Below are 14190 nucleotides of genomic sequence, written 5' to 3'. Positions count from 1 at the left end.
GTGTGGCTGACAGAGCTCCAGCATCCACATCAATACAAAATGTTTTCATTTATTCAAGCATTTTAAACAAAGAAATTACTGATCGTGGGTTCTAATAATTCTCTTCATTGATTAGCATTCTGTCCACTATTAGCTATTGATTTCTCACTCTTCATGCACCACATGGGCCACATTCTTTAGTTCTTTCATCATCCTTTTTGTCATCTTTTTCTATTGGGAATCCCCAATTTTCCAAGCCTCAATTTCCTCTGTATCTTCTGCTTACTCTAGTGTCCTTGAAGGGCCATAAATTTAAGACCCCAAATGTCCAAGCTTCAAATCCCTTTGGCTTAATTGAAACTTGTCAGGGTTAGCTTTAATAAACTCAAGGTTTCAGTGATTTAATGATCAAAAAAGACATAAGTCTGAAGTTTTAACTTTCACTGGCTAAAAAAGGGCTCTGCTTACAAGTAATTAAAACAATGAATTAAAAACTAGTTAGGAAAGTTACACAGTTTCCAGAGGGGGGCTTGTTTTGGTTTGGTTTGGTTTTGTTTGTTTGTTTGTTTGTTTGTTTTTTTGGCAGGGGCTGCCCAGGGAGGTTTGGAGTCCCCATCCCTGGAGGTGTCCAAGGAAAGCCTGGAGGTGGCACTTGATGCTCTGAATTGGGAACAAGGTGAAGATCAGGCACAGCTTGGACTTGAAGGTCCTGGAGGGACCTTGGAGAGCTTTTCCCACCTTAATGTCTCTGGGATTCTTTGCTCTGAAGGACCCATCATTTGCCCCGTTGGTATCGGGACAGATCTCCTTGAGAAGTGGGGTGGCAGCACAGGTACCTCCATGCAAAATAATGATGCTAGGAACTAATGGAGAGAAAACAAGAAGAACTGAAGAAAGAAAAAAGGAGGATTTAGGCGTCCTGTCCCCGCCACCCCGCCGCGTCCCACAGGGCCCGCCACACCTAAAATGGCGCCTTTGCTGAGGGCACCGCCACACCTAAAATGGCGCCTTTGCTGAGGGCGCCGCCACACCTAAAATGGCGGGCTCAGCTTCCGGAAGCGCAGCAACATGGCGGCGGCGGGGGCACTTCCGGGGTGGGCGGAACTGCGCAGCGCCAAGATGGCGGCGGCCGCGGTCGGAGTCTCCTTGAGGCGAGGAATCCCCGCGCGGCTCCTGCGGTCCGGACCGCGGACGGTGAGGGGCCACGAGGGCTGCGGGAGCTGGGAATGGAGGGGGGAGGCGTGGCAGAGGCGGCTGGCGGGCTGCAGGGCTCCGGGATGATGGTGGGAGGGAAAGGAGGTGAGCTGAGGGGGAGAGAGAGCTGGAAGGGGCTGTGAGGGAATTGGGGATGGACGGGAGGGGAGGGCTGGGGAGGGGGCTGGAGAGAGGGTGGAGAAGGAGCTGGGGACAGGAGGATATGAGGCAAAAGAAGAGAAGAGTGGGTGGGAGAATAGGAGGGGAAGGAGCTGTGGGGAGGGGTCTGAAGAGGGCCTATGGGATCTGGAAGGGGCTGTGAGGGAATTGGGCTGGGCAGGGGGAAAGTTCCAGAGGGGTCTGGGGGCTGGAGGGGGACTGGAGTGCGGTAAAATCTGGGAAGAGTGGATGGGAAAATGGGGTGGCCTGCGAGAGAACAGGGTCAGTGGCAGAGGGTCTGTGGGATTTGAGAGGAATAGGGTCAGTGGCAGAGAGGCTGGAGGGGTCTGTGGGATTTGGAGGGAACAGGGTCAGTGGCAGAGGGTCTGTGGGATTTGGGAGGGAACAGGGTCAGTGGCAGAGGGTCTGTGGGATTTGGGAGGGAACAGGGTCAGTGGCAGAGGGTCTGTGGGATTTGGAAGGAATAGGGTCAGTGGCAGAGGGTCTGTGGGATTTGGAGGGAACAGGGTCAGTGGCAGAGAGGCTGGGGGGGTCTGTGGGATTTGGGAGCAGGAAGGAGGAGAGGGATGGAGGGAGGGGGCAGGAGGGATCCAGGATGAGGTGAAATATGGGAAAAATGGCCGGGACAAGGGGAAAAGGAGTTGCTGAGGAGGGGCTGCTGAGGGGGGCAGGGAGCAGCTGGAAGGGTCTGGAAAAAGGTTTAGGGGAGACAAAGGAAATTTGGGGGGGCGGTTCAGGAAAAGCTTGGGAGGAGCGGTGAGAACAGGAGTGTGGGGTGATCCCGGGAGAGGGGAGCAGGGCTGGGAAGGAGAGCCCTGGAAAAGGCTGGGAAGAACAGGGGGAACATTCCAGGAAAAGGTTGGGAAGAGGAGAGGGAACACTCCAGGAAAAGGTTAGGGAGAACATTCCAGGAAAAGGTTGGAACAGCAGGGGGAGCATTCCAGGAAGAGGTTGGGAAGAGGAGAGGAACACTCCAGGAAAAGGTTGGGAAGAGTGGAATATCGGTCTTGCTCTGGGCAGGGGGAGCTCCAGGATGTATTTATATAAAAGATTTAATTTCATATAAATAAATCAATAAAAATATAGTGTAATATAACATATAAAATAGATCTATACTTTTATATGTGCAAATATATAATTTTTTATGTCAATTTATAGATTTGGGGGTTTTTGTTTTTATATATTTATCGATAAATATATGGACTATGTCTCTAAATATATGTATGTAATTTGTATATATATGTATATTTATAGACATTATATACAAATATAACTAAGTAATGTATATGAAATGTACATAAATATATACAGACCTAAAATAGAATTAATTTCTTGTAGTTACACGTATTACATAATACACAAATACAGTTTATAAACATGTATATAAATACATGTAATTCATAAACACATACATAGAATGTATGAATTCATCCCTTATAAAGTGCAGTGTGTACTTATACATTCATATATATGTATGTATATAAATAAAATGTGATGTATGTAATATGCACTGTATAAATATATATAGTATATATAGAACATGTAAACACATAGACTATAAGTTTAAACACAATAAAGTATAAACATAATAAAGTAAATGTAATTATATCATTATAATAGTAGAGTATACAAATACATATAATTTATAAACACATACATATAATCTATAAATAAAATACACAATAAACAATGTACATGTACGTATACACATATATACATGTGTCTGCATATACATATATAAATATTTATAATATTCACTGTGTTACGCAATAGATTTAATGCAATATATGACGTGTAAGTACATAAAATTTAATACTATTATGAATGCATGGAGCATGCAGTGTACACATTTATAGCCACACACAATTCCAAACATATATATCATCTTTGTTTGTAGGTGTGTAAATATATAGGTATTATATTTTTATAGCTTTATATATATATATATGTAATATATTTTTAACGTATACGCATATATCCACCTCTGTATCTCCTTCTGGATCCAGGATGGGATCTGAGGCTGTTTGTCCCTGGATCCACAGTGGGGTCTGAACCTGGTTTTCCTTGGATCCAGGATGGGATCTGGGGCTGGTTTTTCCAGGCTCTGAAGCTGTTTTTCCCTCGATTCAGGATGGGATCTGAGACATTTTTTCCCCAGGATCTGAGGCTGTTTGTCCCTGGATCCAGGGTGGGATCTGGGGCTGGTTTTCCCAGGATCTGAGGCTGTTTCTCCCTGGATCCAGGGTGGGATCTGAGACATTTTTCCCCAGGCTCTGAGGCTGTTTGTCCCTGGATCCAGGGTGGGATCTGAGACATTTTTCCCAGGCTCTGAGGATGTTTCTCCCTGGATCCAGGGTGAGATCTGGGACTGGTTTTCCCAGGATCTGAGGCTGTTTCTCCCTGGATCCAGGGTGAGATCTGAGGCTGTTTCTCCCTGGATCCAGGTGCTCCGGGAGGCGCAGACGGCGGCGGCAGCGCCACGGCTGAAGAAATTCGCCATCTACAGATGGGACCCCGACAAGCCCGGGGACAAACCCCGCATGCAGACCTATGAGGTGGACCTGAACAAGTGGGTATCCCTTGGGAATGGGGCTGGAGAGCAATCCCAGCTCCAGGGAATGGCTGGGAAGGGGCTGCTCACCTCTGGGACAGGCCAGCTCATTTTGGGTGCAGCCACCATGGTGTTATGCTGGGAAAAAGCAGATTTTCCTTGGGCATGTGGGTGTTATCCCAGGAAAAAGCAATTTTCCACAGGCACACCATGGGTGTTATCTCAAGACAAGCAGATTTCCCTGAGCTCCTGTGGGGCTGTTTTCCCCTGCCTGACCTCTGTGCTGAGGGTGCCACCAGTACCACTGTCCCTGCAGGGAAAGGTGACAGTGCTGTGACATTTGCAGACCTGTCCATGTCCCTGGCTGGGGTAAAGAGGTGCTGGTGGCTTCACTAAACTTGATTTATTTGGGAAGTTTGGGGACTGCTGAAGAAGAGGGAGAGCAGCTTTTCCCATGGCCAGGTGGTGGCCTGGCAGGTGTCAAGAGCAGTGACACGGGACAAGGCTTGAACCAAAACAGGAGAGGTTTGGGTGGGGTGCTGGAAATAAATTCTTCCCTAGGAGAGGTTGAGATGGGATTTTGGGAAGGAATTCTTTCCTATGAGGCTGGCACAGAATTCCCAGAAAAGCTGTGGCTGCCACATCCCTGGAGGTGGCCTGGAGCCACCTGGTAGAGAGTAAGGTGTGCCTGTCTGCCCCTCCATCCCAACCCATTCTGGGATTATTCCAGAGGGCAATTCCATGTGCAGCTCACAACTCCCAGGGAGAGCAGGTGGGAGCTTTATCTGCTCTTCCCATGGTCTATCCACACCTGACTGTGGTATCCCAAAACAGCTCCTGCTTCCCTGGGGTCCTTGGAAGGGGCTCAGAAACCTTCCCATGGATGCTGTGCCTGGATTTCCCTGAGCTCCTCCAGAGGAATCCATGCCAAACCCTTCCTTGAGCTTCTCCAGAGGAATCCACCCCAAAGCTCTCAGTCCCACCCAGCCCCTACTCAAAACCCACAGGAGCAACAGCTCCGGTTTTGGGGTGGCTTTTCCCCAGTGAATAATCCCTGGGTGGTGCCCTGGGTGTAAAGTGACAGAAATTGTCCCCAAGTGTTTGTCCTGTGTCCCTTGTGACTCACAGGGACAGGCAGGGCTGTCACAGCCTGGCCCCAGAGAGGGGAAAAGGGACAGCACAGGTCGCTGGGTTTGAGCTGGCTGAACCTTCAGTGATCAGCACAAGAGAGTGTGACCCCCACGCTGCCCCTGGGCTGCCCTGCTCATCCAGAGATCCCTGTTTGGTCCCTGGGATTGGCACACAATTAGTGGCAGTTGATGAAAACCCTCTGAGGTGCTGCTGAGAGTGGGTGCAGGGGTGAAACCCTGAGTCTGGGGGCTCTGCAGGGTCAGTGATTTGGGATTTCTGCTGCAGGTGTGGGCCCATGGTGCTCGATGCCCTGATCAAGATCAAGAACGAGATGGACTCCACACTGACCTTCCGCAGGTCCTGCAGGGAGGGTAAGGACAGGACACTCCTGCCTGGAATGCTGATTGTGGGACCCCCCCACCAAGAGCTCAGATCCCCCTTCCACCCATGGGGATAAAACACCAAAATAAACCAAAGTGTAAAACCCAGAACCTCTCCCACCCAAGGGGGATCAACCACCCAAGGGAACCAAGGAGTGAAACTCCTCAGAACCCCTCCCACCCGTGGGGATAAAACACCAAAATGAACCAGGGAGTAAAGCTGCACTTGGGTGTAATGACACAGTTCTGAGCTGCCAGCTCCAGTAATTCCTTCCACAGCTCCCAGTTATTCCAGTTTCTCTCCCAGTCTGGTTCACCTGCTGCCTCGCAGTGCATGGGGCAATCCAGGGAGAGGTTGCAGCGGCAAGGCTGGGAGGGCAGGGGTGGAATGGGAACGAGCAGCAGGGGCTGTGCCAGTGCTGCTGTGGAAATCACACTGGGTGGAACTGGGAGAGCACACAGGACTTCAAGGAACAGCTGCAGGAATCTTCTCCTTGGCCGAGGGCAGGGATGGATTGAGGAAAAGGGCACTGGTGGTTTGGGGTTGTGGCTGCTCCCAAATCTCCTCTGGGGCTGCTCTCAGACTTTCTTTCCCTGGGGAAAACTCCCAGTCCACAGGTCATGCTGGGCTGCTGAGCTGTGGGATTGCATTCCTGGCTGGAATGACCCTGGAGCTGTGGGAATGCAGCAAGGGAGGATGTTGAGCTGTGGGATTGCATTCCTGGCTGGAATGACTCTGGATTAGGGTTGTGCTGAGCTGTGGGAATGCATTCCTGGCTGGAATGCTGTGGATTAGGGTTGTGCTGAGCTGTGGGATTGCATTCCTGGCTGGAGTGACCCTGGATTAGGGTTGTGCTGAGCTGTGGGATTGCATTCCTGACTGGAATGACTCTGGATTAGGGTTGTGCTGAGCTGTGGGATTGCATTCCTGGCTGGAATGCTCTGGATTAACAGGTGGGTCTGCAGGCAGGGGCAGTCTCAGGGCAGGTGGTGCCTGGGGATGTTTTGTCTGGGATGGGAATGGAAAGCAGCACTCCCAAGGCAGCTTTTGCTCTGGAATCTGCACAGCAAGGGCAGAAATTCCACATATGGGGTTCCCATACAGCCAAAATGCTTCCCAAGCTGGAATTCAATGCCCTGAGTATTTTCCCTGGACAAGACAGATTTTCAGGCCGGGCTGGTTCTGTCCTGTCCCTTCTGTGGCACCCCTGATCCCACATTCCTGCTCCCCTCTCCAACTGGCTGGAAAGTACTTGGGAGCCTTTCTGCAGTGGGAGGAAGAACCTCGTGGCAGTGCCAGGGGCTGGGACACCATCAGAAGTGTAATTTCATCTGTTTGCTGGGCTATTTTTGTGCCTCTGTTGTCTCTCCGCTCACCTTTGGGTGAATTTGTGCCCTGGGATGGAGCTCCTGAAGTGGGATCCCATTCCTGAATTTTAGGGATGATTTGGGTTATTTATGCCCCTTTTGTGGGGGCTGTGCTTATTTATTCCAGAGATGAGGAGGCTGAGAGGGTGTTTTGGTTTGGGGCAAAGTTGGGAGAAAACTTTTAAAGTTCTAGAAAAAAAAATTAAGCAGCCCTTTTTCTAACTGGAGAAAGATTTATTCATAGAGAAGTGGAAAAAAATGTTTATTTAATAGGTAAAGCACTCTCTAGCACCAAAAAAATAACAATATTAAACAATAAAACTTCTCATTGCTCCAAAGAGATGATAAATTCAGAAAGTCTCCTTTATGTGTTGCAACTCAGCTTACTTAGTCTTACTCTCTTACATTAGTCTTTTTGGAGTTGGGAAATGTTGTGGCCTAGGCCGGGCTTTGGTGGGCTGTAGGTGTGAGCTTCTGGTGCTCTTTAGAGTAGGTTTAAACCTACTACAAGAAAAAGGGGAAAAAAAAGAGAAGTAGTCTAGGGAACTTGTCTGCTTCCTGCTCCTTCTCCTGCTCCTTCTCCTGCTCCTTCTCCTGCTCCTTCTCCTGCTCCTTCTCCTGCTCCTTCTCCTGCTCCTTCTCCTGCTCCTTCTCCTGCTCCTTCTCCTGCTCCTTCTCCTGCTCCTTCTCCTGCTCCTTCTCCTGCTCCTTCTCCTGCTCCTTCTCCTGCTCCTTCTCCTGCTCCTTCTCCTGCTCCTTCTCCTGCTCCTTCTCCTGCTCCTTCTCCTGCTCCTTCTCCTGCTCCTTCTCCTGCTCCTTCTCCTGCTCCTTCTCCTGCTCCTTCTCCTGCTCCTTCTCCTGCTCCTTCTCCTGCTCCTTCTCCTGCTCCTTCTCCTGCTCCTTCTCCTGCTCCTTCTCCTGCTCCTTCTCCTGCTCCTTCTCCTGCTCCTTCTCCTGCTCCTTCTCCTGCTCCTTCTCCCCCTTCATGTGGTGCTAGTGATGATGATGATGATGCTGGAGGAAGAGAAGGTGAGAGACCTCTTGCTCCAGTACACAGATTCTTATTTACAAATTACCCAATGAGCTAAAAACACAAATCTGAAGCATTTCTTCTAAGCCTATTAGAATTCTAGTTTTTTAATATGAAAGTTTACATATAATCTACACATATACCCTATCTGCTCTATTTGAGGAATGTAAGCAATATTCTTACTATATTTTTATTATGCTTAAAACTATTTTTTTGAGCTCTCAGACTTTTTTTAAGTTTGTTTTTGTTTTTAAGTTCTCACTAAAACTTATTTTTCACACTAAATTTTAAGGCTTTTACTTCTTAAAGCACTTAAGACATATTTTTACTTACTTAAACTTACTTAAAACTTAAGCTTACACCTCTATTTCATGTATGAGTGGCTTAATATACTTTAATTCATTTAAAGGTTTTAATTCAAACCCTGCATTTTGGTGTCTCTCTGAGACCTCTTGTTTTTCAGCATCTGATAACAAGCTCTACTCTTCTCTCTTTTCACTCTTGGAACCAGTCTTAAAGTTGTAGGACTTAATATCCAGCACAAGCAGAGCACATGATCAGGGATACAAACATCATAAAGTCACCCCAGGACAGGGGGATCCCCTCAGTCCTCACACATGTTTCCAGGGGGTGGCCCCACACTCTTCCCAGTGGTGCCCAGAGTCAGGACAAGGAGCAGCACCCACAAATAAAAACACCAAAATTTCAGCTGAACATTTGGAGTGGAACTCCAGCTCCAGCTTTTAGAGGGGAAAAGGGGTAGAGTGAGGTTTGTGAGGGTTTTGTGAGTTTGGTGTCACTTGGATCCATCCTGTGACCCGCAAGGGTTTCAAAGGAAGAGCAATCTCAGCCTGGACTCCAAGTTTTGGGGAAAAATGGGTGCTGGATACCTCCTGTCCACAATTTCTGTGAGCAGCAACATACTTGACTACAGCTTGGATCTGTCCTGTGACCTCCCAGCATGGAAAGGAAGGACAAACCAGACAGAACTGTGGCTTTTAGGGGCAAAAGAGGTTGGGCAGTGCCCAGGGAGGTCCCAGATCTCCCTGTCTGGAGACTCCCAAACCCCCCTGGACATATTCCAGTTGCTCCAGGGCTGGACTGGATGATTCCCAGAAGTCCCTGCCAGCCCTGAGATTCTCAGGCTGAGGAAGCCACAGCAGTTTCCCACATTTTAATGTCTTTTTTTGTTGTCTTTTTATTTTTAATTTATTTTATGCCTCTCTCGGCTCCCACCTTGCTCCAAACCCAAGAGTGGAGCTGAATGTTCTCCCCTCCCCAGATCACACCCAAGCCACCTCATTTCCTTGTTGAAGTTTAAAAATATTTGGTCCCAGTGGCAAATTACAGCATTTTTCTCTTGTAGAGTTTTATGGAAGAGACCCTGGTGGAGTGGGAGGGGGCTTTTTGGGAATCTGGTGGATTGGGAAGAGGTTTTTTGAGACCCTGGCAGGTTGGGAAAAGGTTTTCCAGGACAGGTAAGGACACTGAGAGAGCAAGAATGGATTTTTTGGGATAGGTGAGGCCTCTGGAGGGTGGGGAAGAGGCTTTTCCAGGACCAATGATGAGATTTTCTGGGATGAGTGAGGATTCTGGTGCAGTGAGGTTTTTTGGGATAAATGAGGATTACAGAAGGTTGGGAAGGGCCCTCCCAGGAGGTTTTCTGGAATGGGTGAGGACCCTGGCAGGGTGGGAGGTGGTTTTCCCATACCAGACTGGTTGGGCAAAGGTTTTTGGGATCCTAGTGAATTGGGAAGAGTCGAGTGGAGTTTCCCCAGGACAGCCCAGGGCCGTTTTTGGGGCCAGGAGGGAAAATCCCACACTTTGTTCTGCTTTTCCCCCTCAGGGATCTGTGGCTCCTGTGCCATGAACATCGCTGGGGGCAACACCCTGGCCTGCATCAAAAAAATCGACAGTGACCTCAACAAAGTCACCAAAATCTATCCTCTGCCTCACATGTATGTGGTGAAGGACCTGGTTCCGGTGAGTGCAGCCCCTGGCAGGGCTGGCAGTGTCCAGAGGATCCCTGGGGTGGGGACCAGGGTGTGGCAGGGGCCACCAAAGTCAGGGCTCGTATGTCCCTTGGGTGGGTTCCAGTGACTGTGTTCAGGCTGGAATGTGGCAGGTTTGGGGAAGGAATGCCACCTCCTGGTCGGGTGTTCAGGTGTAAATTTGAGGACACCGGGAAGAGGCTCTGCCCTGAGGGTGGGGCTGAAGGGAGGGGTCAGGGCCCCAGGGCTTGGGCAGCAGGGGTGGGATTTGGGGTGGATCCAGCTGGGGATATTCCCTGATTCTCCTCAGCCCCAGAACCAAATGCCTGTGTTCTCCTGTCCCAGGACCTGAGTAACTTCTATGCGCAGTACAAATCCATCGAGCCCTACCTGAAGAAGAAGGACGAGTCCAAGGAGGGCAAGCAGCAGTACCTGCAGTCCATCGAGGACCGCCAGAAACTGGTCACTGCCATTTCCTGTGCTGAAACCCTTCCCAGAGCAGCCCAGGGTCACACCTGAGCACTCAGCACCTTCCCATTCTCAGAGCCAGTGTGATCCCTATCCTAGAATAGGGGACAGGGCCCTGGGATGGGGAATACAGCCCTGGGATGGGGGACAGGGCCCTGGGATGGGGAATACAGCCCTGGGATGTGGGACAGGGCCCTGGGATGGGGAATACAGCCCTGGGATGTGGGACAGGGCCCTGGGATGGGGAATACAGCCCTGTAATGAGGGACAGGGCCCTGGGATGTGGGACAGGGCCCCAGGATAGGGGACAGAACCCCATGGCTGCTGGCTCAGGGCAGAGAGCTGGGCTTGCCAGGGGAGCTCTGATCCCATTCCCACATCTGCCCTGTGAAATTCCAGGCTAGAATAGTCCAGGGGGGAGAGGCCTGGCTATGCTGGGGTGTCTGCCCCTGTTCCCAGCTCGCTGGGGTTTTACAGCCTGGAAAGCTCCTGGGAAAAGCCAAAGTGCAAGATTTGGGGTGTCTGTCTTGAGCAGGGGGGATTTGGAGAGGATTTTTTTGAGCTCTTTGAAAGGCTGATGATGTGGCCAAGTTTTGTGGTGGATTTCTGTGGCTGCCACAGGGATTAGCAGCAGATCAGGAGGGGTTTGTCCATCATTCCACAGTTCCCAGCTCTGGCTGTCCCTGCTCTGCTGCAGAGGCACCAGATCTCCATTTTGCTGAGGGAGAGGTGAATGTGAACTGCAGGAAGGGAGGCTGAGCAAAGGGCATTCAGAACACTGGAAGTGACATCCCATAATAGCCCCAGGGCTGGACAGGCTGCAGTAATCTCTGTGCAGAGGCAGCAGTTGGTTCTCCTGCACCAGTTCCCATCTTGCCTGATCCCTGTGGGAGCTCTGAGGGACTTCCCTGCCCTCTGAGCCCCTTTCTCAGCCAGGTGGGAACAAGGAAACCCAAAAGCCACACCTGGAAACACACCTGGAAAACTGGCTCTTGGTCTCTGCTGGAATTCCTGTCCTTTTGGGATCAACATATGTGCAGGAGAAACTTGGATTTGGCTGAAAAATTCTTTTAAATCCTCGATTGTTTAGAGTGCTGCAGTTAAAAATCAGATTTGGAGTGAGGAGAGGGAGCTCTGCCCTCAGTGCTGGCAGCTCTTCCCAAAGGCTTGTTAGGAGCTGCTGGGAATTCTGGCACCAGGAATCTTCCTGAACTCAAACTTTCCAAAAGTATTTTTTTTTTCTGAGTTTTTCCCAAAATAACTTTCAGTAATATGAATTAAGCCAGGTTGGGCTCTGTCTGGGAGAAATTGCTGGGCCACAGGGAGGCTCAGGGGATCCTGAGCTCCTCAGTTTCCTGTCCAGGATGAGGAATCAGCTCCTCATGCCAGCAGGAATGAGCAGAGCTGCCTGAGACACTTCCACATGGCACTGAACTCCTCCTGTGCCTGGAAAAAAACGTGCCCATGAGAACGAGGAAGTGATCCAGGACCAGCCCTGCTCCTGTACCCAGGGTGCCCTCAAGGACAGGCTGTACCCTGAGCTGGCCCCGAGTCTGCTGGGCAGACTTTGGTCTCCCTTGCCTGCCTGAGGAGAAATCCATGCCTGTCCTCTCAGGGATGGGCTGGGGAGGAGATGAAAGTGCAGGAGAGCCCAGGGCAGGGAGAGAGGCAGGGATGCAGGAGAGCCCAGGGCAGGGGTGCAGGAGAACCGAGCTGGGAGGAGGGCAGGGATGCAGGAGCTCCCAGCAGCTTCCCCTTCCTCTCCAGGCCAAGCCCTTCCCCTGCTGTCTCAGATCCTGGTTCGTTGTGTGAACATGGAATACCCTGAGCTGGAAGGTGGCATCTGTGGGCGTCCGTGAGGGCCATGGAGGACAGTTCCTGGCCCTGGTCTGGGAGGGTTGGGATTGTTCCCCTCAGGAATTGCTGCCCCACAGCAGCTCTGCCTCACACGGAGGGGGTGATGGGGTGGAGCCTTGGTGTCACCACTGGGCATTGTGGTGACATCCTGCTGTGTCCCCTCCCCTCACAGGACGGGCTCTATGAGTGCATCCTGTGTGCGTGCTGCAGCACCAGCTGTCCCAGCTACTGGTGGAACGGGGACAAGTACCTGGGCCCTGCTGTGCTCATGCAGGTGAGGATGGACCTTTGTCACCTGGCTGGTGTCACCTGGCTGGTGCTGATGCCTTGCAGTGGCTGCCTAGAACAGAGGTCAGGCAAGATGAAGAGAATAAAATTGGGTATCTGTTGAAGGCCTTGCACAGACACACCTTGGGCTGTCAGAAGCCTCTGAGGTTGCACCCAAGATGGTCACAAGTTTTTCAGCCAATTATAAATTTGGTGCATTTGCATATTGGGGGTTAATCCTCTAATTACAGCTTCAGCTAATGAAGTCATTTACCCCCAGTTTGCTCCCCACAATTCATTTTATTTGTACTTTTTGGATCCTGAGGCTTTAGGGTATCCTTGAGTTTCAGAGGAATTGTTTTGTCTGCCCAAAATGGGAGAGCAGCAGCTGACAAGCTGTGGAGTTCAGAGCGAGGCACAAATGCAGCACAGGATCTGAAAAACAGAAAATCTAAATCCTAAGGGATCAGTGTCACCCAACCTGGCTGGGTGTTGCTGAGGTCCCCAGGCTGGCTGGGTGTTGTTGCAGTCCCAGCCTGGCTGGGTGTTGTTGCACAGGTCCCAGCCTGGCTGGGTGTTGTTGCACAGGTCCCAACCTGGCTGGGTGTTGTTGCACAGGTCCCAGCCTGGCTGGGTGTTGCTCAGGTCCCAGCCTGGCTGGGTGTTGCTGAGCTCCCAGCCCCTGGCAGCCCTGCTCTCTCCCCAGGCGTACCGCTGGATGATCGACTCGCGTGATGACTTCACGGAGGAGCGGCTGGCGCAGCTGCAGGACCCCTTCTCCCTGTACCGCTGCCACACCATCATGAACTGCACCCGCACCTGCCCCAAGGTACAGCACAGCCTGGCACAGCTGCCACGGGGTCACGGCACTGACGTGGCCGGGGCTGCCATGGGGGCACAGGGCACGGTAGCTCTGACATGGCCAGGTCAGGTCACGGTGTTTTGGGAAAAAAAGGAGTGCTGGGCACCTCCTCTACCAAATATTTCTGTGAGTATCAGCTAGTTTGTGATTTTATTGTGGTTGGATCCGTCCTGTGACCTCCCAGGGTTTGAAAAGGACAGAATCAGTTTAATTCCCGGGTTTAGGGAAAAAGGTGGAATAGCAGCAAGTTTAGGAGTTCACTACATCTTGGATGAGGAGGAAGGAGAGAGGGAGGGAGGGAGGGAGGGAGGGAGGGAGGGGAGGTGCTGCAGCCCCCCCAGAGGCACTGACCGGCCCCTCCCACAGGGGCTGAACCCCGGCAAAGCCATCGCTGAGATCAAGAAGATGATGGCGACCTACAAGCAGAAGGCAGCGACTGCTTGAGTGACCTGGAGTGACCCTGAGTCACCTCTGAGTGACCCCGGAGCAGCCCTCACACCTGGCAACTCCAGCAGGGCTTACCTGTGCACCTGCAATAAAGGCTGTAAAGAACAACTCCAAACTTTATTGATCCTTTATTTATTCCCTTTGTGGAACCTTTTACCATCCTGGACTTTTCGGGGCTGGGGGAAGCTGGAAATCCTGGGATTAGCTGGCAGCAGGGAATGGTGAGGGACCTTAAGACTGAACTCCCCAGAAAGGATTTGGAGCTCCCAGGGTGCAGGATGGGGCAAAACCCCAGGGACAGATCCACCAGGAGCAAGGTGTCTGGTCCTGCCCTGTGGCATCCTGATTTTTACTCCAAATCCTAAGGAAATGGGATTTTTTAGGGTTGAATCCTCCTCTTTTCTCCAAAACAAGTGCATTTCTTTTTACCTCCAGGTCCCAGTTCCACCAGGAGTGAGGTGTTCTCTTCCCACTCCCCTGGGACC

The 14190-nt window shown here is 51.0% G+C and overlaps 1 protein-coding gene across 1 annotated transcript; it reads left to right on the top strand.

The window, feature by feature from the left end:
* The first annotated feature begins 1077 nt into the window (after positions 1-1077).
* SDHB (succinate dehydrogenase complex iron sulfur subunit B) lies at positions 1078-13813 on the top strand. The gene is made up of 8 exons (XM_033079711.2): positions 1078-1173; positions 3798-3922; positions 5321-5406; positions 9660-9796; positions 10150-10266; positions 12302-12403; positions 13103-13225; positions 13625-13813. Exons 1-8 carry the CDS (start codon positions 1099-1101, stop codon positions 13700-13702), a joined length of 843 nt encoding a protein of 280 aa, XP_032935602.1. The 5' UTR covers positions 1078-1098; the 3' UTR covers positions 13703-13813.
* The last annotated feature ends 377 nt before the right edge of the window (positions 13814-14190 follow it).

The sequence above is a fragment of the Catharus ustulatus genome, chromosome 24 (genome assembly GCF_009819885.2).
Source record: "Catharus ustulatus isolate bCatUst1 chromosome 24, bCatUst1.pri.v2, whole genome shotgun sequence".
In the NCBI taxonomy this organism is placed as follows: Eukaryota; Metazoa; Chordata; class Aves; order Passeriformes; family Turdidae; genus Catharus; species Catharus ustulatus.
This window is presented reverse-complemented; position numbering and strand designations above follow the sequence as displayed.